Raw genomic sequence first — 27,382 nt, 5'->3', positions numbered from 1 at the left:
CAAGATCTCACAGCTTTGCCAGAAATAAGGTAACATGCAATGTACAATGTGTTCAGTGCAAATAAATATGGAGAAAGACATGTATCTACCTTCAGCAACCTGTACTTTAACAAATCTAACAAGTCTGTATTGGAATTACTTGTAACCTTGTTACAAATTGCAGGTCTACAATGACTTCCTCAGTGCAATGAGGATCATTCCTGTCTTCTCCCACTTATATGGTGCAAAATTGTGCACATAGGGATGGTAGTTATGCAAATGAAGTCTCGGATAATTATTGTCTCTAAATTGTTTAATGTACATGTTGCACACTCTCCAAAATCTTTGCATCCACTTCTACATGGCATGGGGCATACACCTAGGCCACTGTGGGCAGCATTGTGCATGTGCAGTTAACTCTATGGCACAGGGGAAGTAAAGGTACATCTTAGCTAACTGAAATGGAGTCACTGTATTGACTGCTATAATAATGTCTCATAAGCCAAGCCATGCCACAATGCTGTTGCTGCCATTTTTTCATGCCTTATAGTCCATTGTACAAATATTGTACTATGGTGCACACCAAACAGTCCCAACAAAGTCCATGCGACTGAATCATCCTATGTTGTGTGGCAGATTACAAGCTGTATCATGGGTGTGACCATGAGGTGACTGCCATATTTCTCTGTTATTTATCAGACATTAAAAATGTGTGGTGATGGTGAAAGTACTGCAACTTGCAGGGATCAGCAGTTGTGTTTGGTGGAGTCCAAGATTTTTATTCATGACCACCGATAATGTTTACTGCAGGAAGGCTATGAAGGCCCCAGTATAAAACAGAGGCACAGAATTCTCTGGCCAGAGCAGTAATACTTGCTACTAGCATCCCATGCACAGGAGAGTAATGTCACCATCCTTGCAGTGATCTCAAGTGACTGCATCCAGACCTCTTTGGCCAACAGAAGATCAAGGTTACAGCTACACCACCAAGGATGTACTGAAAGTAATTGTTCTCACCTGCAAGTACAGACTATATAGGTATAGAGATCGTATACACTGCTGTTCCTCTCCACAGCCCCGGAATCAATAGGAGAATACACACAGCAGTACAGGAGAAGGACTGGGTGCCTTACCAGGTACTGGGATGAGTGCATCCACTTGTTACAGTACAGGTCACCACAGCCCCTGAATCAATAGAATACACACAGCAGTACAGGAGAAGGACTGGGTGCCTTACCAGGTACTGGGATGAGTACATCCACTTGTTACAGTACAGGTCACCACAGCCCCTGAATCAATAGAATACACACAGCAGTACAGGAGAAGGACTGGGTGCCTTACCAGGTACTGGGATGAGTGCATCCACTTGTTACAGTACAGGTCACCACAGCCCCTGAATCAATAGAATACACACAGCAGTACAGGAGAAGGACTGGGTGCCTTACCAGGTACTGGGATGAGTGCATCCACTTGTTACAGTACAGGTCACCACAGCCCCTGAATCAATAGAATACACACAGCAGTACAGGAGAAGGACTGGGTGCCTTACCAGGTACTGGGATGAGTACATCCACTTGTTACAGTACAGGTCACCACAGCCCCTGAATCAATAGAATACACACAGCAGTACAGGAGAAGGACTGGGTGCCTTACCAGGTACTGGGATGAGTACATCCACTTGTTACAGTACAGGTCACCACAGCCCCTGAATCAATAGAATACACACAGCAGTACAGGAGAAGGACTGGGTGCCTTACCAGGTACTGGGATGAGTACATCCACTTGTTACAGTACAGGTCACCACAGCCCCTGAATCAATAGCAGAATACACACAGCAGTACAGGAGGAGGACTGAGTGCCTTACCAGGTACTGGGATGAGTACATCCACTTGTTACAGTACAGGTCACCACAGCCCCTGAATCAATAGGAGAATACACACAGCAGTACAGGAGAAGGACTGGGTGCCTTACCAGGTACTGGGATGAGTACATCCACTTGTTACAGTACAGGTCACCACAGCCCCTGAATCAATAGCAGAATACACACAGCAGTACAGGAGGAGGACTGAGTGCCTTACCAGGTACTGGGATGAGTACATCCACTTGTTACAGTACAGGTCACCACAGCCCCTGAATCAATAGAATACACACAGCAGTACAGGAGAAGGACTGGGTGCCTTACCAGGTACTGGGATGAGTACATCCACTTGTTACAGTACAGGTCACCACAGCCCCTGAATCAATAGGAGAATACACACAGCAGTACAGGAGAAGGACTGGGTGCCTTACCAGGTACTGGGATGAGTACATCCACTTGTTACAGTACAGGTCACCACAGCCCCTGAATCAATAGGAGAATACACACAGCAGTACAGGAGAAGGACTGGGTGCCTTACCAGGTACTGGGATGAGTACATCCACTTGTTACAGTACAGGTCACCACAGCCCCTGAATCAATAGGAGAATACACACAGCAGTACAGGAGAAGGACTGGGTGCCTTACCAGGTACTGGGATGAGTACATCCACTTGTTACAGTACAGGTCACCACAGCCCCTGAATCAATAGGAGAATACACACAGCAGTACAGGAGAAGGACTGGGTGCCTTACCAGGTACTGGGATGAGTACATCCACTTGTTACAGTACAGGTCACCACAGCCCCTGAATCAATAGAATACACACAGCAGTACAGGAGGAGGACTGAGTGCCTTACCAGGTACTGGGATGAGTACATCCACTTGTTACAGTACAGGTCACCACAGCCCCTGAATCAATAGGAGAATACACACAGCAGTACAGGAGAAGGACTGAGTGCCTTACCAGGTACTGGGATGAGTACATCCACTTGTTACAGTACAGGTCACCACAGCCCCTGAATCAATAGAATACACACAGCAGTACAGGAGAAGGACTGGGTGCCTTACCAGGTACTGGGATGAGTACATCCACTTGTTACAGTACAGGTCACCACAGCCCCTGAATCAATAGAATACACACAGCAGTACAGGAGAAGGACTGGGTGCCTTACCAGGTACTGGGATGAGTACATCCACTTGTTACAGTACAGGTCACCACAGCCCCTGAATCAATAGAATACACACAGCAGTACAGGAGGAGGACTGAGTGCCTTACCAGGTACTGGGATGAGTACATCCACTTGTTACAGTACAGGTCACCACAGCCCCTGAATCAATAGGAGAATACACACAGCAGTACAGGAGAAGGACTGGGTGCCTTACCAGGTACTGGGATGAGTACATCCACTTGTTACAGTACAGGTCACCACAGCCCCTGAATCAATAGAATACACACAGCAGTACAGGAGAAGGACTGAGTGCCTTACCAGGTACTGGGATGAGTACATCCACTTGTTACAGTACAGGTCACAATACTGTCACAACTTTGCACAGTTATCCATGTTGCAGACTGTGTGGGTAAGCAGTTTTCTGGCCAAAAGTGACTGAATATTTCCAGAGCTGAAATGCAAAACTCATTAACATCACATAGCCTTGATCCTCTTTGCTAAATTTCTAGGCATTTAAACAAACTAATTAATCAAGGTGAGATCTGAAGTATTTTTATTTGTTACTTTAAAAAAATGGCTAAACTAAAAATGTTGTTATGTTTTAACAGGAATATCACAGGAATATATAACACCAATGTTCAACTTTTACAAAAGCATGGGGGACTTGAAAATGTGCAGAGAAGAATATGCCCTGTTGACAGCCATCACAATCTTGTCACCAGGTAATTTTTAGTAACATTTAATTAAACTAATCAGTATATCTATAAATTGTACAGTATTTGTTCTCTAAAAGCCTATAGAAACCAGTTTTGACCTGATTGCTTACAAAAGTGAAAGCAGAAATGCAAACATTTTTCTTGGTATTTCAAATCGGTCAACACTGAACTCGTCTTAGTTTTTGGTCATGTGACCTATACTTCAAGCTATGTCCCTCACCCACACGAATGTGGATTCACTTACATGAGTTCAGTATGTCCTTTCGTGGCAGACAGCTTCCTAAGGTCCACCCCCCCCTCAGGGTGGAGTATTAGGGTAGCCTTGTCATCAAAAGCCAGTTAATGGGTACGGATGAATATTGTATATTCATCATCTTCTTTCGGCTGTTCCCATTAGGGGTCACCACAGCGGATCACCTGTTTCCATTTCTTCCTGTCCTCTGCAGCTTGCTCTGTCACACCAACCACCTTCATGTCCTCTCTCACCACATCCATAAACCTTATCTTAGGCCTTCCTCTTTTCCTGTTACCTGGTAGCTTCATCCTTAGCATCTTTTTCCCAATATACTCAGCATCCCTCCTCAGCACATGTCCAAACCAACGTAATCATGCCTCTCTGGCTTTGTCTCCAAACCTTCCAACTTGGGCTGACCCTCTAATATACTTATTCCTAATCCTGTCCATCCTTGTCACATCCAGTGCAAATCTTAACATCTTTAACTCTGCCACATCCAGCTCAAACTCCTGCCTTTTTGTCAATGCCACTGTCTCCAACCCATATAACATAGCTGGTCTCACTACCCTCTTTTAGACCTTCCCTTTCACTCTTACAGGTACTCGTCTGCCACAAATCACTCCTGACACTCTTCTCCACCCACTCCATCCTGCCTGTACTCTCTTCTTCACCTCTCTTCCACACTCACCATTACTCTGAACTACTGACCCCAAGTATTTAAACTCATCCACCTTCGCCACCTCTACTCCTTCCATCCTCACCATTTCTGTATCCTCCCTCTCATTCACACACATATATTCTGACTTAGTCCTGCTGACCTTCATTCCTCTTCTCTCTAGAGCATATCTCCATCTCACCAGGGTCTCCTCCACCTGTTCCCTACTCTCACTACAGATCACAATGTCATCTGCAAACATCATAGTCCACGGGGACTCCTGCCTGATCTCGTCTGTCAACCTGTCCATCACCATTGTAAATAAGAAAGGGCTCAGAGCTGATCAGTAATGTGCCCTGTAACTTTTTTTTTTCTTTTCTTTTAAAGCTTTTAGTAACATTTTCATAAGACAAATATGAGTTAAGTTAGGAAGAGATAACAAAGGATTATTGAGAGATAAGGAGCTCAAAGCAGGCATATAGCATGTAATAACATGTGAAAAAAACAAGCAACTGAATTATTTAAGCCTCAACGTATTTAGAAGATAGAAAATATTGCATAGAATCCTAAATCTAGATCATAAATTAAGCTTCTTACTTGAAGTTACACTATACCCAAAGTCCATCACCAAACCAGGACTGAAACACTAAAGGTGGAGGAGTGTCCATATTCACCAAGGATATTCACACCTCCAGGCTAGTTGCCCAGCACAATGCATCCAAAATTCTCCAGGTGCAACTAAAACTAGGTAAGACTGCAATCCAAATTGTAGCTTGCTACAGATCCTCTACCATTCCCCAAGATTCTCACTACACCTTTCTAAACATACTGGAAAAATATTACGGTACAACCAAACACCGTAATACTGGCTGATATCAACTACCCTGCCATTAACTGGGAAAACTACTCGTGTACCAACACCTTTGTCCAACAGTTCTTGGAATTCATAAATTCCAATGCCCTGAATCAATCTGTAGTCCCACCAGGGGCTCCAATATCCTGGAACTGGTCATTACCAACATGGGAAATCGATGCTCCACACCAGTGGTCACCCCCTCATTGGTTAGGTCTGACCATAGGATAATCACCTTTGACATCCACATACCACCCCACCCCCAGTAAGGAAGCATCCGTAAAAAATTTCTCTAAGGCCAACTTCATGCTACTCAAGTCAAAAGTGACAAACCTCATGACACCCATGCAGATGGGAACTGAAAGTTCGACTGCTGAATCCTACATTAAAGCACTGTATGAGCACATCTACTCGTGCATGAATCATGCCATCCCAAATAGAACCAAGACGCTCTCCTCTAAAAAAAGTAAGCCAATCTGGTGGTCCCCTGTCATAAACAAACTATACAATAGAAGGAAGAAACCATTGCAGAATAGAGGAAAATCCTAGGATGCAAAAAAACTCCCTTACCAACCTCAGTAAGAAGCTGAGATCCCTCATAAAATCCTCCAAAGCTAGTTATGAAAATAAAATTGCCAAAGATTCCAAAGACAGCCACAAGGCATTCTATAGCTATGTCAAGAATCTAAATGGCAATGCTCAGATCTGCTCTGAGCTACGACAGAATGGCATTAAATATACTGATCCCAAGGACATTGCCAATATCTTGGCTGATCGATTCATTGCCAACTTCATCCCCCTCTCACCCCCTAAACGGCCCATCTCAATACCGAAAGATTGCCAAATTCCAGTAATCATGGCCACACAGGTAAAAACCGCACTCTCCAAAGCTAAGACTACAGCATCCATGGGACCAGACGACATCCCGGGCTGTGTACTACATGAACTACAAAATGAACTGGCACCTCACCCAAGTGTCATGTTTAATCATAGCCTCACCTCAGGCTTCATGCCCACTGAGTGGCGCACAGCTACAGTTATCCCACTCCACAGGAGGGGATCCACCTTGGATCTTGGGAACTTCCGTCCCATCAGACTGATGAGCCTGATCTGCAAGGCCATGCAACGTATTATCATGGAACTTATAAACAAAGACATTGGCAACCTTCAAACACTGGACCCCACCCAGTTTGGGCTCGTGAAGGGTCAATCATGTCTCCTGAACCTGATTGACTCCTTCGAATCATTCTCCAGAGCCGTGGACGAGGGTAAGGCAGTCCACACAGACTATCTGGACCTTGCCAAGGCCTTCGACACCATCCCCCACTCTGGAATCCTAGATAAACTTACTAAGCTGGGCATAAATCTCTACATCACTCGATGGGTTGCCAACTGGCTTACTGACAGAACCCATACTGTAAAAGTAGCCGACTCCAAATCCAGCTCCAGACAAGTGACAAGTGGAGTACCTCAGGGTTCAGTCCTGGGACCACTCTTGTTTGGCATCTACTTCTCTGAAGTACAGGCCAACACTAAGGGACTCTGGCTAACAAAGTTCGCAGATGACTGCAAACTGGGAGCCTTTACTGAATCCCCAAATTTATTTATTTTATTTATTTTACATTTGTTTACCAGGATAGTCCGACTGGATACATGTCCATTTTCAGTGGAGGCCTGGGGAGAAAAGCTCCACATAGTCAAGCATACAAAAGGTTACATAAGAAGTTAGAAAACAATTAGAATATATTAAAAAAATTGGTAATATACCTTATGTACATTGGTTTAGAAGTGTTCCCTAGTAGGGACTCGCATTTCTCATGGACAGACATACAAAGGTTACACAAGAAGTTAGAAAACAATTAGAATATATAAAAACAAAGTGGTAATATATTTTATGTACATTGGTGTAGTAATGTTCTCTAGTAGGGACTCACAGTTCTCATGGACAGACACAATTACAAGTAAGACTGTAGCTCACAGTTAGTCCCTAGTAGGGACCCACAGTTCTCATGGACAGACACAATTACAAGTAAGATTGAATACATAGCATGGTGATGTAGTTAGAAGTTATGATAATTACTGATTATGTTATGATAATTACTGATTATGCTATTGTTTTATAACTTAATCCAGGTTGGTACATGGGCATAGCCAGTTCAATTTTAGATACTGTTTGAGGTTTTATTTGAAGAGACATTTGGAGGATTGTAGGGTTATATAGTTTGGCAAGGCATTCCAGGTTTTGCCAACATAGCTGGTGAACAGGGATTCACCAGCTGAGTTATTAGCTTTGTGGGTTTGGACCAGTAATTTGTCAGCTGACCGTGAGGATCTCAGGTTGCTATATGGCTTAATAATATTTATGAGAGGGGGAGTATCTTTAGGGTGGTACAGAACTTTGTGCGCTATTAGGAGTTGATTGAATTGAATTAAGCTGGGCAGTTCTAGCCATTCTAGTTGTTTCAGGTTCTGGCAGTGTTGGGTTCTATAGGTGGAGCCAGTAGCGAATCTGGCACTATGGTTATAGGTATGGGACAGCTTACTTAGTTCGGTTTTATTGAGGTTTGAGAGTACAATTAAGGCATATAAAAGAGTAGAGGGTAGGTGTGATCAGGCAATTTCAGTCCTAGCCAGTGGGGTTAAGAGTGTCTTGTTCTATACAGTGATCCAAGCTTCTTATTGATGGTATGTACGTTTTTTTGGCCTGTAGGTCAAATTTGAGATTATTGTCTATGATAACCCCTAGAAGTTTAGTGTGTTGATCTGGGGAGATAGTGGTGCCATTGTTAGACGTGACAGAGAATGAAAATGTGGCAGATCTACTAGTGGGGGTGAAAAGTAGAAGTTTAGTTTTATTGGGGTTCAGTAGTAGGCGTTGGTTGGCGAGCCAGTTCTCAATAGTGTTAAATGTATTTTGGGTTAAGATTTGTAGTTCGGATGGGGAGGTGGCTGAACAGTTGGGAGTGGAATCATCAGCATATTGAATACAGGTAGCTTTAGGGATAGCAGTGTGAAGATTATTGTTAAAAACAGAGAAGAGTAGTGATGTGCATATTCTACAAAAGGGCCTCACAGAAACAGATGCCTGGTGCCAGAGCCATGGGCTCAAGCTCAATGCCAAGACGTGTATAATTATCCCCTTTGGGAAAAAACATGTACCCTTGAATTACCACATAGGTGGCAGTACACTAAACATCGAAAGTGTGATAACAGACTTAGGAACACAGGTGGAGAGTGGTCTCACCTTCGCTAACCACAACGCCACAACAGTCAGGAAATCTTTCTATGTGGCACACCTCATCACTGAGGGCTTTTCATCCAAAAAAAAGGAGGTCATTGTCCCACTGTACTCATCCCTCATTAGACCCATCATAGAGTACAATACCCCATTTGGTATGTACCTCAAAAGACTTCTGCAACAACTGGAAAGACCACAGAAACACCTCACTAAAAGAATCACAGGACTAAAGCAGATGCCCAATGCTGACCGATTAAAAAAACTCCAGCTATACTCTGTCGCATATCGTCTACTCAGAAGTAATCTCTGCTTAACATTCAAGGCCATGTCAAACCCAGAGCTGTTGGACATGCTACACTTAAAGAAATCCCAATCCCTCAGAGCCACACGCTCCAGGGACCTAAACCTTGTCATCACAATGAACAAAACATGCTGGAGGGATAGGTTTCTGACCCAGAGACTCCCCATACTCTGGAACAGACTGCCCATACATGTCAAGCAGAGCGCCTCCTTGGCCCTCTTCAAAAGGATCCGTGACAATTGGATGGGAGATAGGAAATTTACCCCGGGGATCATGTCAGTCACCCTGCTAGACAGGGGTCCAGGGAAGTAAATATTGTGGGAAGAAATAGCCAGGGAATTGTTATGGCAAGGCTTGTATTGGCCCTAGGGCTGATAGCCTAGTACCAACCTATGAACCTATAATATGATTGAACTGCATTTGACTGAACGCAAGTAGCTGAAACAATTTGACTGAAAATACACATAATGTTTCATTGAGTCAGAGATGACAGAAATATGTAGAAGTGTATAATTTAGTATGTGATGGTGTCATTTATGAGGGTATGATTTCCTAAGGAAGTGTAGATTATGTGTAGAATGTCAATGCCACCTGTCACGTCGCACCCCCAAATGTATATGTGTTTGTGTATCATGACTGATTCACTATGCATGGTATTTTTTTTCTTTTCTCCATGGTTGTTCAACCATGGAGTTAGTATATTTCATTAAGGGGGTACAGGGGAGTCCAGGAATGTTATGTCAGGTTTGTTCTATGATTTTTCAATCAGTGAAATAATGTTCAGTCAAATAGATTTTTGGTCATGTGCATTTTTAATTAAATATTTGCAGTCAAATGTATGCAATATTATGACCTTTCAGTCAAATGCTGTGCGATCATTTTATAGTAAATCAAAGAATAACAGTTTAACAGATTTTCATATATCAGTTAATATGGAATCAATCGCCTTTCTTACAAGTGTCACATCTCTGGCATTGCTCTATAGTAGCAGAGTTAAATTTGTTCAATCCAACAGGAGTTAAGAAAATTAGATTCAGCATTTTCCAGGAAAATAATGTTTAAACTTAAAAAAGAAGTTAAAGTTGTAGATAAAATCTGCTTCTTCAGATCATCAAACGACTCATCATAAAACACATACTTAAGTTTAAAGCAGAAAGATGCTAACAAAGAGTAAATTATGTCCAAAAAGTATATATATATATATATATATATATATATATATATATATGCAAGAAAACAAACATGCGTTAATGTCAATTTTCTTATTTTCAGGCAGGTGTCCACCACTGGTTTAGTCAAGTAGCGGTCATGTATAATTTTCAGAATCATTCACTGCGCAAAGCACTTTTTTATCCAAACAGGTGAAAAATAAAAAAATCAGAATTTGCAAGTTAAATAAACATCTTGCTTCTGAAAAAATATTGAATCATTTCTAAAAAACAAGTCATTCTACAATAAATATCCTTAGGTGATTGCTGGAAATTAGTAAATGGACATTAGCAGTGATTTTAAAGTGTCTGCATAATTTAAGCTTTAATTGTTCTTCTGGGACTCTACTAAATGGCCAATAAATAACATAATCACTAAAAACTTATTTGACATGCATATAGTCTTTAAATGACTTAATTATAATCTATTTGGGCACAAACAACCACTTGAAATAAGTACATTATTAGAATCTACTTAAATGGCATCATTTTTACTAACATTACTAATAATATCAATTGAAAAGTTCTCCCATGAAATTTTGTAATGCTTAAGTAGACACAAGTGAAAAAATTATAAGATAAACTGATCATTCTTATAGATTCAGTCTAGGAAATGGAATGCCTTGTAATGCATTTCTTCTGAACATGTTATTAGAGGATAAGTGAGTCCTCAAAGGATGCCACCAAAAAGTCATTGGACCAGATTCAATAAAGCCTACACTAACCACTCTTAAACCTGGTTGATTTCTTTGAGACAGTCACTAGTGCCATCGATGAGGGCAAGGCTGTCCACACTGCCTATTTGGACTTGGCTAAGGCCTTTGACACAATACCACACTCTGGCATCATTGACAAGCTCAGCAGCCTAAATGTAAATCCATATGTCACAAGATGGGTAGCAAATTGGCTAAAAAACAGAACCCATAAGGTTAAAATTGCTGGAGCCATGTCAGACTCAAAACCCGTCACAAGTGGTGTCCCACAGGCTCAGTCTTGGGTCCACTCCTATTCGCATTTATTTCTCAGATGTGAAAGCAAACATGGAAGGATTATGGCTGACAAAGTTTGCAGATGACTGCAAACTGGGTGCCATAGTGGATTCACCTGCCGACACACACATCCTACAGAAAGGTCTCACTGAAACGGACAACTGGTGCGGAATCATGGCCTCAAACTTAACGCCAAAATGTATAGTCATCCCTTTGGGAAAAACAAAGTACCCACAAACTATCACGTAGACAATAACCCACTGAATACAGAAGATGTAATCAGAGACCTGGGGACTCAAGTCGATAGTGACCTCTCCTTTGACAACCATGTTGCCAAAGTGGTCAGAAAGACTTTCTACCTTGCCCATCTCATCATGAAGGGATTCTCATCCAGATCAAAGGAGGTCATTGTACCTCTGTATTCCTCCCTTGTCAGGCCCATGATTGAATATAATGCTCCATTTGGGATGTATCTCACCCGGCACATGCAACAACTGGAAAGACCCCAGAAGTACCTCACCAAGAGGATCATAGGTCTAAAACATGTGCCTTATCCAGCTAGATTAAAGAAACTCCAGCTCTATTCAGTAGCATACCGCCTGCTCAGAGGCGATTTGTGCCTAACATACAGGGCCATGTCCAACCAGGAATTGATGGACATGCTCCATCTCAAAAATCCAAATCCACCAGAACCACACGAGCTAAAGATTTCAACCTCTGCACAAATATGAATAGAACATGCTGGAGGGATAGATTCATAACACAGAGGTTACCCATACTCTGGAACAAAATCCCAGTTCACGTGAGACAGAGCCCTTCATTGGCACTGTTCAAGAAAAATCTCGATGCATGGATGGGAGATCAGTTTACCCGGAGTGACCTCAGTGTCACTACTAGACAGAGGTATAGTTTACTAAATAATGGGGTTCCACATGTGTCACTACTAGAGAGGCGCAACTATATAGTATGGGGTGGCGTAAAGCCACATCACTGTTGGCTAGGCTTATAAATGCCCCCGGGCAGATAGCCTAGTACACTACTATGAAACTATGAAACTATGAAACTAAGTGTACATTATATGTATTCAACAACAATCTTATCACATTTCTGTGCTTTCTAGTCACTCAGAAAGATTACAGTAAGTCTACATGTAGTCTACACTTTGTGGTAACCTTTGCGAATCCTTGTCAGTATTTAAAGTTGCAAGAATATCAGTAGGAAAACTATAATTAGGAGGAAGAAGGTGTGAGTTATGTCTGTGTTGTCTGTTCATTCATAATGGTGTACACTTAGTGTAGGCATTATTGAATCCCAGGGATTGCTTAATGCTAAAATTCCTATTGTATTTATTAATTCATTCTTTTGCAATATCTGCTTTATCCATTTCAGAGTCCCTGGGAACTATCACAGTAACCTGGATGGCTGAAGTAGAAATCTAGTTCTGAGAAGCATGCCAATGCATTGCGAGATAAATGTACATTCATTGTGCATACACACACACACACACACACACACACACACACACACACACACACACACACACACACACACCATTGCTAGGTAACCTATCTGGATGTCTTTGCGATGTCAGAAGAATCTAGACTCTCTAGGGAAAAGACATGTAGACAACGGGAGAGCATTCACTCACTCCAGCTGGGAAATGAACTGGAGAGCCAAGCATTGTGAGGTAGTAGTTTAATCATTGCACCAATATATTGTGCTTTTTAGGATTATGTCATGTGTTGTTCTTTAATAGCCTTAGCCCCACACACTGACTATAAATTGGAAAATCTTGATCCTTTGGCTCCTGTGCTCAACTTCCTAGTGTTGGAATATTGCCAATACCTCCACTTAAAGATAATGACATTTTCCTTACTTATGTAATATAATATTTGCCTATATGCTGTTGATGAATTTCTCCTCACTTATGCTATGAAGTGAGAGTTTTCAGTTGTGTGTAATGCCTACATATGTATTTTTTTTCTTATTAATCCTATGTGTTGTGCGTTTTAAGACACATATTTTAACATATTTTAATACAAGAAATCTTTACAGGGGACTTTACTTAAATACTTCCACTGTATTCTCTGAATCTCTTAAAATTTCTGAAACTAGATCATGGCTGCAAAAAAAGACCACTGAGATCCAGTCTACCTGCCTAATTAGGCTAAAAAGAAACAAAATAAATATGTATTAGTCAGATAAATGTAGGTAATAGCTCCCTTAAATAAATATGCATTAGTCAGATAAATGGAGGTAATAGCTCCCTTATCACTGACATTATAAAAACATGAAGTATCTTACAAAATCTAGACGTTATAACACTAAACAATGCATGCTAAAGCACCACATACCAAAACCATTCTACCTGTATGATTATGTCCTTTGTTTTAAAAGTGGTAAACCCTGTGAAAGAGCGGGTGGTGGGGCGATGCATAAAAACCTGCAGGCAGCATTGCCACCAGTTTCATAACCTAAGAATTTCAATAGTCTAATTGGGTAATCCATTGAAATCTTGCTGGAGGTGCTCTCATCTGGAAGGAGATCCATATCACTGAACTAGCAGAAATACCTTTGTTGAATGGACTCAGTAATACATAGTCTCATGAATGATCCATACGACGGAGCTCACATTCTAAGGATATTCATAAGCAGATATAGTTTGCAAAAGTGAATAAGAGGTTTTTATCCTTGTCCTGGTGCATGGCTTGTTTCTGTTTCTCATGCATGTGCATATCATCAAGACTCCAGCCTTTCTGACTTTCCCAAGAACTAGACTGTGAGAAATGGCAATCCATGAAGGGTTGAAAACTGAAAGAGGTTGTCTTTACAGCTGCAGTTATTGATGGACCCCCCAGCTGACCTTCGAACCCCATGAAAACTATAAAGTACTCAAAATCAGCAATAACTAGAGGTCTGCTGAAAAAATGCCCACACATACATACACACACACACACACACACACACACACACACACATTTCCTTCAAGCCTCCTTGATATTCTGCAAATAAAATCAGCTCTAAGTGGCAAATATTTTTCTTCCACTGTACCACCAGTTTGGTAGGCAATGAAAAATCAGGGTGGTAATAGAAGTAACATTTTTTAATTGCTCTGATTGTATACCTGAAAATAAAAAAAATGCACTTCTGTGCTATATTTAATAGAAATGGTTAGTTTGAATTGTCCATATAATAATAATAATAATAATAATAATAATAATAATAATAAATATAGTTAGACTCAGTATTGAATCCCTGGAATAGTTCACCAGAAATCTACTTAATGTATTTATTTCTGAGATACTTACCAACAAGAACTTAATATTTAAGTAGTTTCTTCTCATGCCCCTACAACAAAGCATATGGTTAAGTGACCATTTTGAATCCTGTCTTGATCTCTAAGACACTTAACCATATGCTTTGTTGTAGGGGTATGAGAAGATGCAACCTGCAGGAATTCAGCTGGGAGGTTGTCAGCCATGAGAGTGGTTGGTTTGAGTTTGGTTAGTAGTTTTAGGATGGTTGATGTCGATACTGGTTTAAGTGAGAAGGGGGTACTATTTGTTTTGGTGTTGATGGTTGGTGGGGGGGAATGATGGGGTTTGTGTCATTTATAAGTTTAAGTATGGACGAGGTAAAATAATTGTTGAAGTCAGGTGCTGTGTCAAGATTAGTACCGTCTATGTTTGGTTGTGGTGTACAGATTTTTCCAGGCTGGAGAATATTGTTCACTGCAGTCCAGAACTTCTGTGGGTTCTGCCTGTATTTATTTTGTAGGGTTAGGTAGTGATTTTGTTTGTCTATCCTAATCTGTTTTTTTTTTTTTTGCCTTGTTCCTATGTAGGTTTGTCTGGTTGTGGTTGTTTTAAGTTGTTGCCAGGCTTTCCAGGCTTTATCCCTTTGTTTTAATAAAGCCTTTGTGGTTTTAAGTAACCAGGGGGCAGGGTTGCTACGTGTTCTAATTGTCTTTATTGGGGCTAGTTGGTTTAGGATTGTTAGGAATGAAGGTTGCCAGCCTAGCCAGATAGAATTTTATAGATAATTCTGTCATTTGTAAATATTAATATAAGCCACAGGCTTGTTCTCTTAAATGGGAAAGATGGTGTTAAATGTGGAACTGCAAAAATGTAACAACAGTGTACTCTGCTGTAACAAAGCTAATAAGTCAATTCTGTGATGTCAAAACTTGGAGCCGACATGTCTGGATGAAGGAATTCTGGCTATTGTCTTGAGATCAGAGTTAATTGCTAGAATTTGCACGTATAATTTCTCTTATCGTTCTGGCTTCCTGACCAGCTGCAAGATCAAGGGCTATTAACCTCTGAGAATCTGTTAGCCTGGGAACTAGAAAGAAATTATGTAATCTGAAATGAATAAGTGGTACTGTGTTATCAATTTAAGGACAGAAAGAATGAGAGCATTAGGGCATTTGTCTTGAGAACATCCAACATTACCAGCACTGCCCGTATCTAGATGTAAGTAGGATTTTAGAACTGTGTTTTCTCTTAGATATAGCTAGGAAATAGGAAGATTAGACTAGTTTGTTTTTCTGTGATGTCAGAACTTTTCTACTGTATTACTTTAAACATTTCTCTGCGATCTCTGAACGTTTGACTAGCACTGTGTAGTAGGAAGTATTGTCTTATGTTTTTATTATTTATTATTAAATATTTTAAACCTTTCATCCGTGGCTGCTTTGTGTAGAGATAATTTAAACTCTAGAGTACATTGCATATATAGTGATACTGTACCAGGTCACTCCAAATAACCTTTGCTGTTCAGTCACACTTACCATTTGGATAATAATATTGTACAGTAATAATTGGACACCCTTTAATAAGGGCCTTTGAGTAGCTGATAAATATTAGCTGGGTGGTGGCAGTGATTTCTACCGTATAGTCTGTGTAAAAGGGGCACAGCTGGAGAACCTGTGCCAGCCTTCCCCAGGAGTGTCTCTGTGGTTGTATATAACTCTTATCTCAAAGTATGTGTGTGTCAGTGACTTGGGCAGGGACACAAAGCACTGGTTGGACAGAGAGGGTGCTGGAGGTTTTAGCTTGCCCACTAGGCTGAGATCTGGACCCTACAGCTGTGCCAGTGGGGAGTCTTATTGGGGACCTGGAAAGAAAGTGAGAAACCAGCCCCAGACTGACTGTGATCCCTGTATGCTCTTAATGGAAATTGTATTTTAATGTGTGTATTTATTATCCTCTCCATATATGGACGCCTCTCACTGGTGTTAGTGGTGAGTATTGAGGCTCCTTGATTGCTGGGCCAGTGCATGGGTATCATAAAAGTATTCAACTGCCCTGTCCAGGGGAAGGGTTTTGGTGGGAGCCCACTTACAAGATTTTAATGTTTCTGTGAATAGATCAGTGGGGAAGTTTTTGTGGGATTGGGTATGCAAAAGGGAGGGTGGGTTATTACATTTAAGTTTATGTCGAAGGAGAAAGGTTGGGTTGTGGTCGCTGAGGCAATTGGGTAGTGCCCATATTGATGGGCAGTGTTGGGTTGGTTAGTGAGAATCCAATCTAATATGGATTCTCTTTTGGTGGCTTTATCTGTATGGGTGGGGGTTTGAATGAGATGGGTAAAGTTATATAGGTTAATGTGGTTGGCTGGTGTTGGGGAATGGGTGGGGGTTCCAATCTATACTAACATCACCTAGTATTATAGTTTCATGAGGGAGGGAGTGGGAGGCCCAGTGGAGTATTGATTCTGGGGTGGTTATTTTGTCACCTGGTGGGATATAGATACCCAGCAAGTTTAACTGTTCATGTTGGTTTAGGAGAAGAGTGGCTAGTATGATCTCAGCATTATTATAGTTTGTGGGTTTATTTTGTAAGAATTGGATTTTTAAGTTAGATTTGTACAATAGGCCAATGCCTCCACCTCTTTTCTGTGGTCTGTCCACTCTTAGAATGTTATAACCAGGTGGGGTTATGGAGTTGTCTTTGACATGGGGTTTAATCCAAGTCCCTGTTATGAGCATTATGTCGAGGTTATATATGGAGATAGATGAGTGCAGTTCTTCTATTTTGTTCATGATACTACATATGTTGAGATTTAGAATTAGTATGTCAGTGGATTTTGGCTTAAGTGGGAGGTGAGTATCATTTGTACTTATGTGGGTGGAATTTGGGCCTGGGTTGTGGTGGATGTCGCCCCCTAGTAGTAATTGAGTTGCTAGGTTGGAAAGGTTTTTTATATAGGAAACTAGTAGACAGTGATATTTGTAGCAAGGTTGTTTTTTTTTTAGTTTGCCTTTATAGTCTTTAGTCTCATTTATGAGAAACCAAGATACCTTGCTTTATATAAAAATTAATTTTTTCCAAATATTTATTAAAATTTAAATTGTAACAAATGCAAACAAATAACATATATCAACCTATTAACTATACTCAGTGGTGTCTACAACAAGGGAGTAAATTATCTTACAGTACTCAGGATATGATGGTAATTGTAAAATGCTAACCTGTGTTTGTCTAATAAGTAATATAACTTTGTCCATCATTTGAGTTCAGGAGTAAATCTACTCATTCTCAATTTGATAGTTGCTCTGTGTGGCAAACAACAGTGGTGACATTTATATATTCAGCAGAATGAGTTGACTCACTTTTCCAATGTTTTATAATCAATTTTCTGGCAATAGTTAACAGGATTCAAAGGAGGGGGCATTGTGATCTTGACCCACTCCCAGGAGCATTAAACAGAACTATTAGATTTATTTATTTATGTATTCATATTTGTTTATCGGGGTAGGGCACTGATCTCAATGGACAATTTGCAGGCACACTCCAGGTGAATAGGATCACATAAGAATGAGCAAACATATTTGTAGATACAAAGATATCCTATAAAACATACACATATTTATAAATGCAAAAATATGCTACAACATTAGATAATATTAACAAGATTAGATAAGATAATCTGACCACAAAGCCTGCAGGAAAGCTTGACCTTACTCACAAAAAGGGAAAATGAACTTACAGTAGAACACCATGTGTTGCCTGTTGACTTTGACTGAGGAATGTCATCTCCAGCAACCAGTGTTTTGTTTTCCTTCTTATAAATTATTTCAATTTTATGGAGTATAAAAATGTCGATGTGAAAATCTCTGTGAAAAAAAGCTTTCAAAATAATTAAGAGGTTGTTTGATATGAGAATGATAGATGTTTACTTTTATCAGTTGAAGCTAATGAACAGTTACTTCACTATATAGCATAGTGCCAATACTTGTCATTAAATAAGCATTTATATTTCAATAATTTATAAATTATAGATAAATAGATATCACTTTCTATTATCAATATTAATTTCAAGGACATTCTTGCTTAGAAAACTCTAACATTTTTAGTTTTTTACAATAAGCCAGTTATTCATATCTAAGTTAACTCCACACTAATCCGTAGTTAATACTTTAGCAGCCTTGAAAAACTGATTGCAAAAATAAGTTTATGCCTCTGTCTTTTAAATTCATCATCTTCTGCAGATCAAAATATCCATATATTCAAATGTGAGCTACAGAAAAATCTAGAAAACAACATGAATTAATCTCAGGGTATTTATAAACATGTTATTGATATAAGTAAAATTTGTTGAATTATTAAAATGTGTAATAAAAATTAATATCCATTTCATATTGTTATTTAAAATCTGAACTGAGATGAAGTAGCATTGTTCTCATAACTTAGTTAAATTGATTCATGAAGTTTCTTCCAATGATTCAAATAAGTGAAAACCAGCCAATAAGCAACTGTTTTAATAACTGAAGCTAATGCATACAAATCAAGGTCAGGAAGATTAATACCTACATTCTTTCATATTCTAGTATGATGATCTAATGTCAGTCTGTGTTTACCAATCTCATACAAACATTAGCTTGTATAATACATGGCATTTTGAGTAATGCAACCATTTTAATCAAAGTTAATCTTTATTTTGTAGTGAAAAAAAACTGAGGTCAGGAAAAGTAATACCTACATTCTTCCATCTTCTAGTATGATGATTTAATGTTATTCTGTATTTACCAATCTCATACAAACATCAGCTTGTATAATACATGGCATTTTGAGTAATATAACCATTTAAATCAAAGTTAATATTTATTCCATAGTGAAAAAAGAAAAAAAATCCATGTATTTATTTATTAAAAGTTAAACCTTAATATTAAAGTTCAAATATTATCTAAAACTAAATCATAATTACATCTTATTACTTATTATTTCATTGAGATTATTATTCCTCAGTAATTAACTTGCTTTATATCATAGTTGGATTATTTGTAACAATTCATCAAAATATCTATTTCTTCATTAATTAGTAAGGTGTTAGTTTTTGGTTTGATTAAATTTTAAACCAGATATTAATTCTAAATAAGTTAAAGATGTTTTAATGTTGACCAAAAAAAAATCTATATTACCGGTGGTTAAAACAATATTGTCTTAGATAAGTAAAAGTCATTAACTTTGAAATCTACTACATCATTATTATTTTAATATCATTAGAGAAAGGTTCTAACAATAAAGCAAACAAGAGTGGGGGAGGAGGAAAATACTGTTTGGTACCTTTCCTGATTTTAATAGATTATGAAGTAAAGCAAACTAGTTTGACATAAGAGAAAGAACCTTGATCTATGTGAATTTCAAGATATAAGACATTACTAGAAAAGTTATACATCTCATCTGACATTAAAACCTGACAACACCAGCTAGTGAACAGCAGTAGCAGGACACAAAACAACTTAATTTCAACAATTGGCTGTAATGTAACAGACAGCAGGCAGAAATGAAGCGGGTCATGTAAAAACATGAATTCCCAAGTCAATGGCTGCAGCAGGAACTTCCCCCATCTTTCACCATGGGTCACTGCAGTAGTAGTTTCTCAGCCTATCATCGTCATTGAAATTAACAGCTGCCTTACCTAATATCTTCACCACCACATCACTATCACAACCATGTCAGATAACATTTCTGACCACAGGGTCAGTTTCAAAAGTTATAACACAGATGTCCCAAATGGTAATCTTCCCATACTGTCAGAGGGACAGTATAAGATTTAGTTTTAAGCATATGTACTGAAATGCATTTTACAAATTATATGGTTATTCATGTTTACAGTTTACCCAGAACTGCTCCTTTGAATTATTTGCAGACTGCTTGTCAGGTCCCCTTTAAATGCAATAAAATGTGTTTTCTCAACAGGGGAAACAAGGACACTCACTCATGCAAAACTCTGACTGAAACAATGATTTCTGATCCAGTGATATCTTTAGCATTTGCATCTGATATTTTATACTATCTCTGGAAACAAATTTCCCTGCATTTATCTCTCCATACATTGTAGTTCTACAGTGAACAGCAGAGGTTTTACAAATTATTTCATTAATTTTATTTATGACTTAAGTTTTACATCCTGCCAAAAAAAAAATCTTTATACTTTTTAAGGAATATCCTATACATGCTCAAGGTGAAATTGGTCAAGCGTCAGTAGCACACAGAAAAATATGAATAACATAATGCCAAATGCTGTTAGCCACGTGAAATCATTGCCAGGGTGGTTCTAAGTATGTGCTGACAATGGTTCACTTGTTTTGGGAGATTTCTCCCTTCTTCAAGTTTGTGTGACTGTGAAGTTGGTATTATATAAGTTCATGGCACGTGAGGAGCTTGCCCCTACATCAGAGAGAACAGGAGGGCTTGTCCCCTGCAAAAAAGAAAAGAAAGAAAAAAAAACTAAAAATGATTTTTCACCCTTCTGGATTTTGGTCATATTTTTCTGTCCTTTTGGTACGTCAGCTTTCAGTAAGTCAGGAGTTTCATAGTAAAACACTCTTTAAGGATCTTAAGGAAGTAAATATATAGTTTGAAAGTATGAATGCCTATTGTTTGTTACTTTGTAACATCTGTGTTGGTAAGATAAAGGAAAGCATTAGTTTAAGACTGATATATATGCTGGTCAAGCAAATATGCTATTAAATAATTATTTTTTGACCAGCGGATTCATAGAAAATGAATGGGCTGGGCTTTTTTTTATTTAGTATATATTTTCTGTTCAGCCTGTTTTGAAGTACATTTGCTCAGCTTTGATGCCTTTTCCTGTGTTACTATGTGTGATCGAAGATTATTCAGATCATTATACCAGTGTACTATGTCTAAGCTGGAGGAGCTGTTTGATTTGATGGAGTATGCACTAACTAGAAGTATTCTGAAGATAGCTAAGGAATACAAGAGGGAAAGTGAAACTACAGTGTGGTATTTTGTGCAGGAAGGTCATGTACGTCCTCTTCGTCAGATGATTGGTAATTTATTCACTACCGGTCGGTACATTTATGCATGTGTTAGTTTGGAAGACCATGAATGGTTGTTCACAGAGGGTGTAGGTGACCCTAGCAATGCCACCAAGAATGGCAATTACATTCTTAAGTGATAAATGCTCTCGATGCTAGGACATCAATATGATCACAAAGCAACCTCATGGCCGCCTGAAAGGAGCCTCTTAAAGGTGTGATGGTCAGCAGGCACTGCAGAAAAGAACAATTAAATAGGTCCTCTCGGGCTAATACCTCCAGAAAAGGAAAGTAGCTGTTAGTTGTTTCTTCTCTTCTCACTGCCTCCAGGCCTTGTATGCCCTGTTTTCTTATTCAATCACCAGTCCCAGAAACACATGCATAAATGTAACTAATATAGTTAGCTTAGTTGCGCTCCATTTTATTAAAGCCTGTTGTGTCAGAAGTAACTCACTGAACAGAACTTCAGTCATACGTTTTATGCATCTCTGCTCTCCACAGCCCAAGAAAGGAATGGTCTTCTATATCCCACTTTCTAGTATGGTCCTCATCCAATTTGTTAAACCTCATAGAAAGTTATACGTTGTGCTATTGAAATTCCATTTTGTTAGTCTATGTGCAGTGCAAAAACTTTGATTTCACAGTCACAAATAAAGCAGCCAGACATAAATCTTGCCTTAGCCCTGCTATGTCACATAGGGGACTCAGATTTTGTAAAAACTTGTATAAATGAGCAAATTAAAAACTATAATTCAGCACTGATATTTTGGACTGAGCAGTTTGTAGTCTACAGACCTAGGGTCGTTGTCTGCATCTGCAGTTGGGGAAGAGTTTAAACTGCTTGTGTCTCTTGGGTTTCTAATTCCGGTAAATCAGAAACTGGATTAACAAACTGAAAATGCTTTAGGTGAATGCATATTGCATCTCTTGAAAAATATGCTGACATGTTACGTTCCTCTGTTTTCTTGGCTGATAAGACAATTTCCAGGTAGTAGCCTTCTTGGCCACAAAGACTTATACCCATCGGCAACTAAGCACTACATCCTAAATTTTAATCTGGTCAATATCTAGAATATGTGAATTAACAGTGGTGAGGACATCATTCTATGCTGTGCAACTTATAAACAAAGGTATGGCATCTAAGTCCAAGGAAGTCATTGTTCCACTGTATTCAGCATTCATCACACCTATCATTGAGTACAATGCCCGCTTTGGTATGTACCTAACCAGGCATATCCAACAACTGGAATGTCCACAGAGGTTCCTCACTAAACGAATACAGGGCATAAGTAAAATGTGCTATGCAGACTGCCTCAAGGCCATATCCCTGTATTCTGTCTCCTACAGGATTTTGAGGAGAGATCTATGCCTGGGATACAGGGCATTGTCAGACCTCCCTCTGACAGACCTCCTGCATATCCACAAAACAAACAGCACCAGAATTACCATTTATAAAGACTTAAACCTTGCCTGTGATATAAATAGGACCTGCGGAGAGACAGGTATGTATCCCAGAGACTATGGAACAGGCTCCCTATCCATGTGAAGCAGAGTTCCTCCCTAACCCAATTCAAGTGCAACTTGGACAATTGGATGGGAAACTGGAAACTCATCCCTGGTTTGGCACCTATGTCTCTAATGGACACAGGTAACCTGTAAAGGGTTCATCTCCCAGGCCCATGATTACACTTATCAAGGGTATCAGAACTTGTCAGAGATTTGGGATGCATGGCTAGGCTTAAAAAGGCCCTTGTGATCATTAGCCTAGTAAACACCTATGAACCTATGAATCTATTACATGCAACATTTATCAGTGCCAGAATGCCATCATATATAAAATGAATAATCACCATTCACAAGAAACAAAGACATTCACTTGGGTTCAAAAAATTTGATTTAAAATGACAAGTTCACCTAGCCACCTTTATGTAAAGAGCTCTTTATTTTATAGGTTCATAGGTTCATACTAGGCTATCTGCCCTAGGGCATTTATAAGCCTAGCCAGAATGTGTTTGGCTTTCGCCACCCATTTTAAATTTATTTTGCTATGCCCTTTTTCGAGGTTAGTATACTGTGCCTCTGTCTAACAGTGACACAGAAGTGATACCCGGGGTAAACCTATGATCTCCCATCCACTCATCAAGATTCCTCTTGAAGAGAGTCAATGAGGGACTCTGCCTAACCTGGACTGGGATTTTATTCCAGAGTGAAGGGAGCCTCTGGGTTATGAATCTGTCCCTCCAGCATGTCCTATTTATTTCAGTGCTGAGGTTCAAGTCTCTCGAGCGCGTAGCTCGATGGGATTTGGATTTTCTGAGGTGCAGCATGTCCATTAATTCCGGGTTGGACATGGCTTTATATGCCAGGCACAGATCGCCTCTGAACAGGTGGTATGCCACTGAGTAGAGCTGGAGTTTCTTTAACCAGGCAGCATATGGCATCTGTTTGAGCCCTTTGATCCTCTTGGTAAGGTACTTTTGGGGTCTTTCCAGTTGCTGCAGGTGTCTGGTAAGGTACATTCCAAAAGGGGCATTGTACTCAATTATGGGCCTGATGAGGGATGAGTAAAGAGGCACGATGACCTCCCTGATCTAGATGTGAATCCCTTCATGATTAGGTGGGCTATATAAAATGTTTTTCTAACCACTTTGGCCACGTGGTTGTCAAATGAGAGATTGCTATCAACTAGGGTCCCCAGGTCCCTAATTACTTCTTCTGTACTTAATGGATTACCACCTATGTGGTAATTTGTGGGCACTTTGTTTTTGCCAAAGGGGATGACTATACACTTTTTGGCATTTAGCTTGAGGCCATGGCTCTGGCACCAGTTGTCTGTTTCTATGAGGCCCTTTTGGAGGATGCTTGTGTCGGCTGGAGAGTCGATTATGGTGCCCAGTTTGCAGTCATCTGCGAACTTGGTCAGCCACAGTCCTTCCGTGTTGGCCTGTACCTCTGAGAAATATATACCGAACAAGAGAGGTCCCAGGACTGAGCCTTGTGGGACACCACTTGTAACTGGTTTGGAGTCTGACATGGCTCCAGCAATTCTAACCATGTGGGTTCTGTCCTTGAGCCAGTTTGCAATCCATCTAGTGACATAGGGGTTTATATTTAAGCTGGTGAGCTTATCTATAATGCCCGAGTGGGGTATTGTATCGAAGGCTTTTGCGAGGTCCAGGTAGGCTGTGTGGACCACCTTCCCCTCGTCAATGGCCTTGGTGACTGTTTCAAAGAAATCAACCAGGTTTAAGAGGCAGGATCTGCCCTTAACAAAGCCGAACTGGGTAGGATCCAGTGCCTGTAGGTCCCCAATATCTTTATTTATGAGGTCCATGATGATCCTTTCCATAGCTTTGCAGACCAAGCTAGTCAGGCTTATGGGGCGATAGTTTCCAGGATCCGTTGAGGCACCACCTTTATGGAGAGGGACCACTGTTGCTGTACACCACTCTTTGGACACATATCCTGTAGTAAGGCTGAGATTGAACAGTAGTTTTATGTTTGGGTTTAGCTCTTCTTGGAGTTCATGTAGGATGCAGCCCGGGACACCGTCTGGTCCCATTGATGCTGTGTTTTTTGCTTTGGAGAGGGCGGCTCTTACCTGAGCATCTGAGATGTCAGGGGGGTAGCACTCTGCTGGGATAGATATTTGCCCTTTTGGTGGGGGGGTGGGGGAGTTTGCGCTGAACCTGTCAGCTAGGATGTTGGCAATGTCTGTGGGTTCAGTGTATTTTTTGTCATTTTGGACTAATTCTGAGCATATCTGGGAATTACCACCCAGGTTCCTAACATAACTAAAGAAAGCCTTGTGATTATCCTTAGTGTCCTGTGCAATTTTTCTCTCGAAGCTGGCCTTAGACAATTTTATGAGTGCCTGTAGTTTTTGCTAATACTGATCAGTGATGCCTTCCCTTTTTGGGATTTTGCTCTATCATTTAGTAGCTTCCTCCTTCTATTGTATAGTTTGTTTATGGTTGGGGTCCACCAGACAGGACGTCTGCCTTTGGAGGATTGGGTCTTGGTTTTATTTTGGATCGCATGATCCATGCATTCCTGAAGGTGTTCATAGAATGCGTTTATAAAGGATTCTGCAGTCTGGGCCGTATTTTCCACAGGCCCGGGGGCTTTGAAGGATTCCACCTCGGTTTTGAGGAGTGTGAAATTTGCTTTAGAGAAGTTTTTCACTGTGGTTAAACCAAACAGAGCACTTTGAACAGAAGACCAATCTAGACCTTGTAGTATAATCTCACAACAAAGAATTCTCTTACTAACAGAGAAAAAGTGAGACAAACATCTGTCTTGGATTGAAACACACATTATCCACAACACTGATGACCAAGGTTCAAGAGCAAGCTGCAACAATTATATATGGCCAGTGGTGAAGATTTGGGATTTCTAACTTACTGTCAGACTGGGCAGCTGTGCTCTTGGCTATAAATATTTAGCGAGGTACAAAGGTCTCTCTCTACTTGATGCGTGAGGGTGCTTTATCCCCAAAGAAAAATAAAGTGTTTGAATATCTTTTGACAAGTCTATGAATGCAGATGGTAAACAGATCTGCAAGTTTCACATGCAGTAAATATGAAAGAGTGAGGCAGTCTAATGTCTGAGTGCTTCACAGGAAAATAAGAATTTCTGCCAAATACTGATACTTAATTTGCAAAAGGGTTTAACAAAACAGAGAAAGTCAGGACATCTTCTCAAGGTCTCATATTAAATCTGTGGCTCTGGTGGGCTTCACACATAAAATCTTAAACACATCAGCACTATAACTTCTGAGCTACCTTGCCTTATGAATACTGAATAGTTATATGTATTTTTTAGGAATAATTAAATTAGTGAGCAAGGAGAAGTGATACTCTATCTGTTTCATGATATAATTTTCTTTAATATTTTCAGATCGGCAGTATGTGAGGAATAGAGAATCAGTGGAAAAACTTCAAGAGCCATTAATAGAGGTGCTACAGAAAATCTGCAAGCGACAACATCCAGGTAACCCTCAGCACTTTGCCTGTCTTCTAGGGCGACTAACAGAACTTCGGACATTTAACCACCAGCATGCAGAGATGTTAATGTCGTGGAAAGTTAATGATCACAAATTTACTCCCCTTCTCTGTGAAATATGGGATGTACAGTGAGAGAGAGAAGTGTCAACTGTGATCTTTTGGACAGTAGTGACCACTTCCTTTTATGCGCACCTCAGTTATCTTCATTCTTTTGGACATGACTAAAACCTGACATGCAGAACATTGTGAATAGCAGCTGTACCCTACATCATTGCTAACAGATGTTAAATACAGAATTTCATTACCTAACATTTATACCAATGTTTATGTTAAGTGAAGACTCAGTTTTATTGCCATATCTTCAAGCCGACCATGTGCTTGCACCATTTGGGTGCTACTGGTAAAAGGAATACATTTTAATATTCTTTAGATAACAACTGCACCACCGATATTAGCACTGCCTTATGGTATAGTAAGAAGATACAATATTCTGTTGCCTCTTTATTAAAAAGTGTATTTACCTGAAGAACTTTGTGTGTTATTTTTTATGTATGTTAAGATATATATTATAAAAAATTTAGTTTGTGGCTATTAAAAGCATGCCCCTTGTGAATAATAAGGCAATGGATGACTTTGCAACTGTTTGCAAATTCTCCTTTCAGCACATAAACCATGTTTTGTTTCTACTATTGCTCTCATAAAACAGTTACAGCATATTTCTCTCACTTTTATTTTAATTTCTGTTCTGTAAATACTGTGAACCATGTCCTTATGACCTTTGAAAGACAACATAAAAATTGTTTTATCTACAAAAAGATTTGCTTACCTATCTTATTATAATAATTTAAGAACTAAGTGTAGATAAAATCTGCTAATGCAGCAAAG

General features: G+C 39.7%; 1 protein-coding gene across 2 annotated transcripts in view; it reads left to right on the top strand.

Moving 5' to 3' along the window:
* The window catches only part of NR1H4 (nuclear receptor subfamily 1 group H member 4), an 856,459-nt gene extending 829,436 nt beyond the window's left edge, over positions 1-27,023 (top strand). For both annotated transcript variants that reach the window (XM_044087787.1, XM_044087788.1), the window contains exons 9-10: positions 3,614-3,727; positions 26,391-27,023. In XM_044087787.1, the coding sequence (XP_043943722.1) occupies positions 3,614-3,727; positions 26,391-26,629 (353 nt within the window). In that variant the 3' untranslated portion in view covers positions 26,630-27,023. The remainder of the gene's footprint in view (positions 1-3,613; positions 3,728-26,390) is intronic.
* Positions 27,024-27,382: the final 359 nt, after the last annotated feature.

The sequence above is a fragment of the Protopterus annectens genome, chromosome 11.part0, assembly GCF_019279795.1.
Source record: "Protopterus annectens isolate FY-2018-M chromosome 11.part0, PAN1.0, whole genome shotgun sequence".
Lineage (NCBI taxonomy): Eukaryota > Metazoa > Chordata > Ceratodontiformes > Protopteridae > Protopterus > Protopterus annectens.
This window is presented reverse-complemented; position numbering and strand designations above follow the sequence as displayed.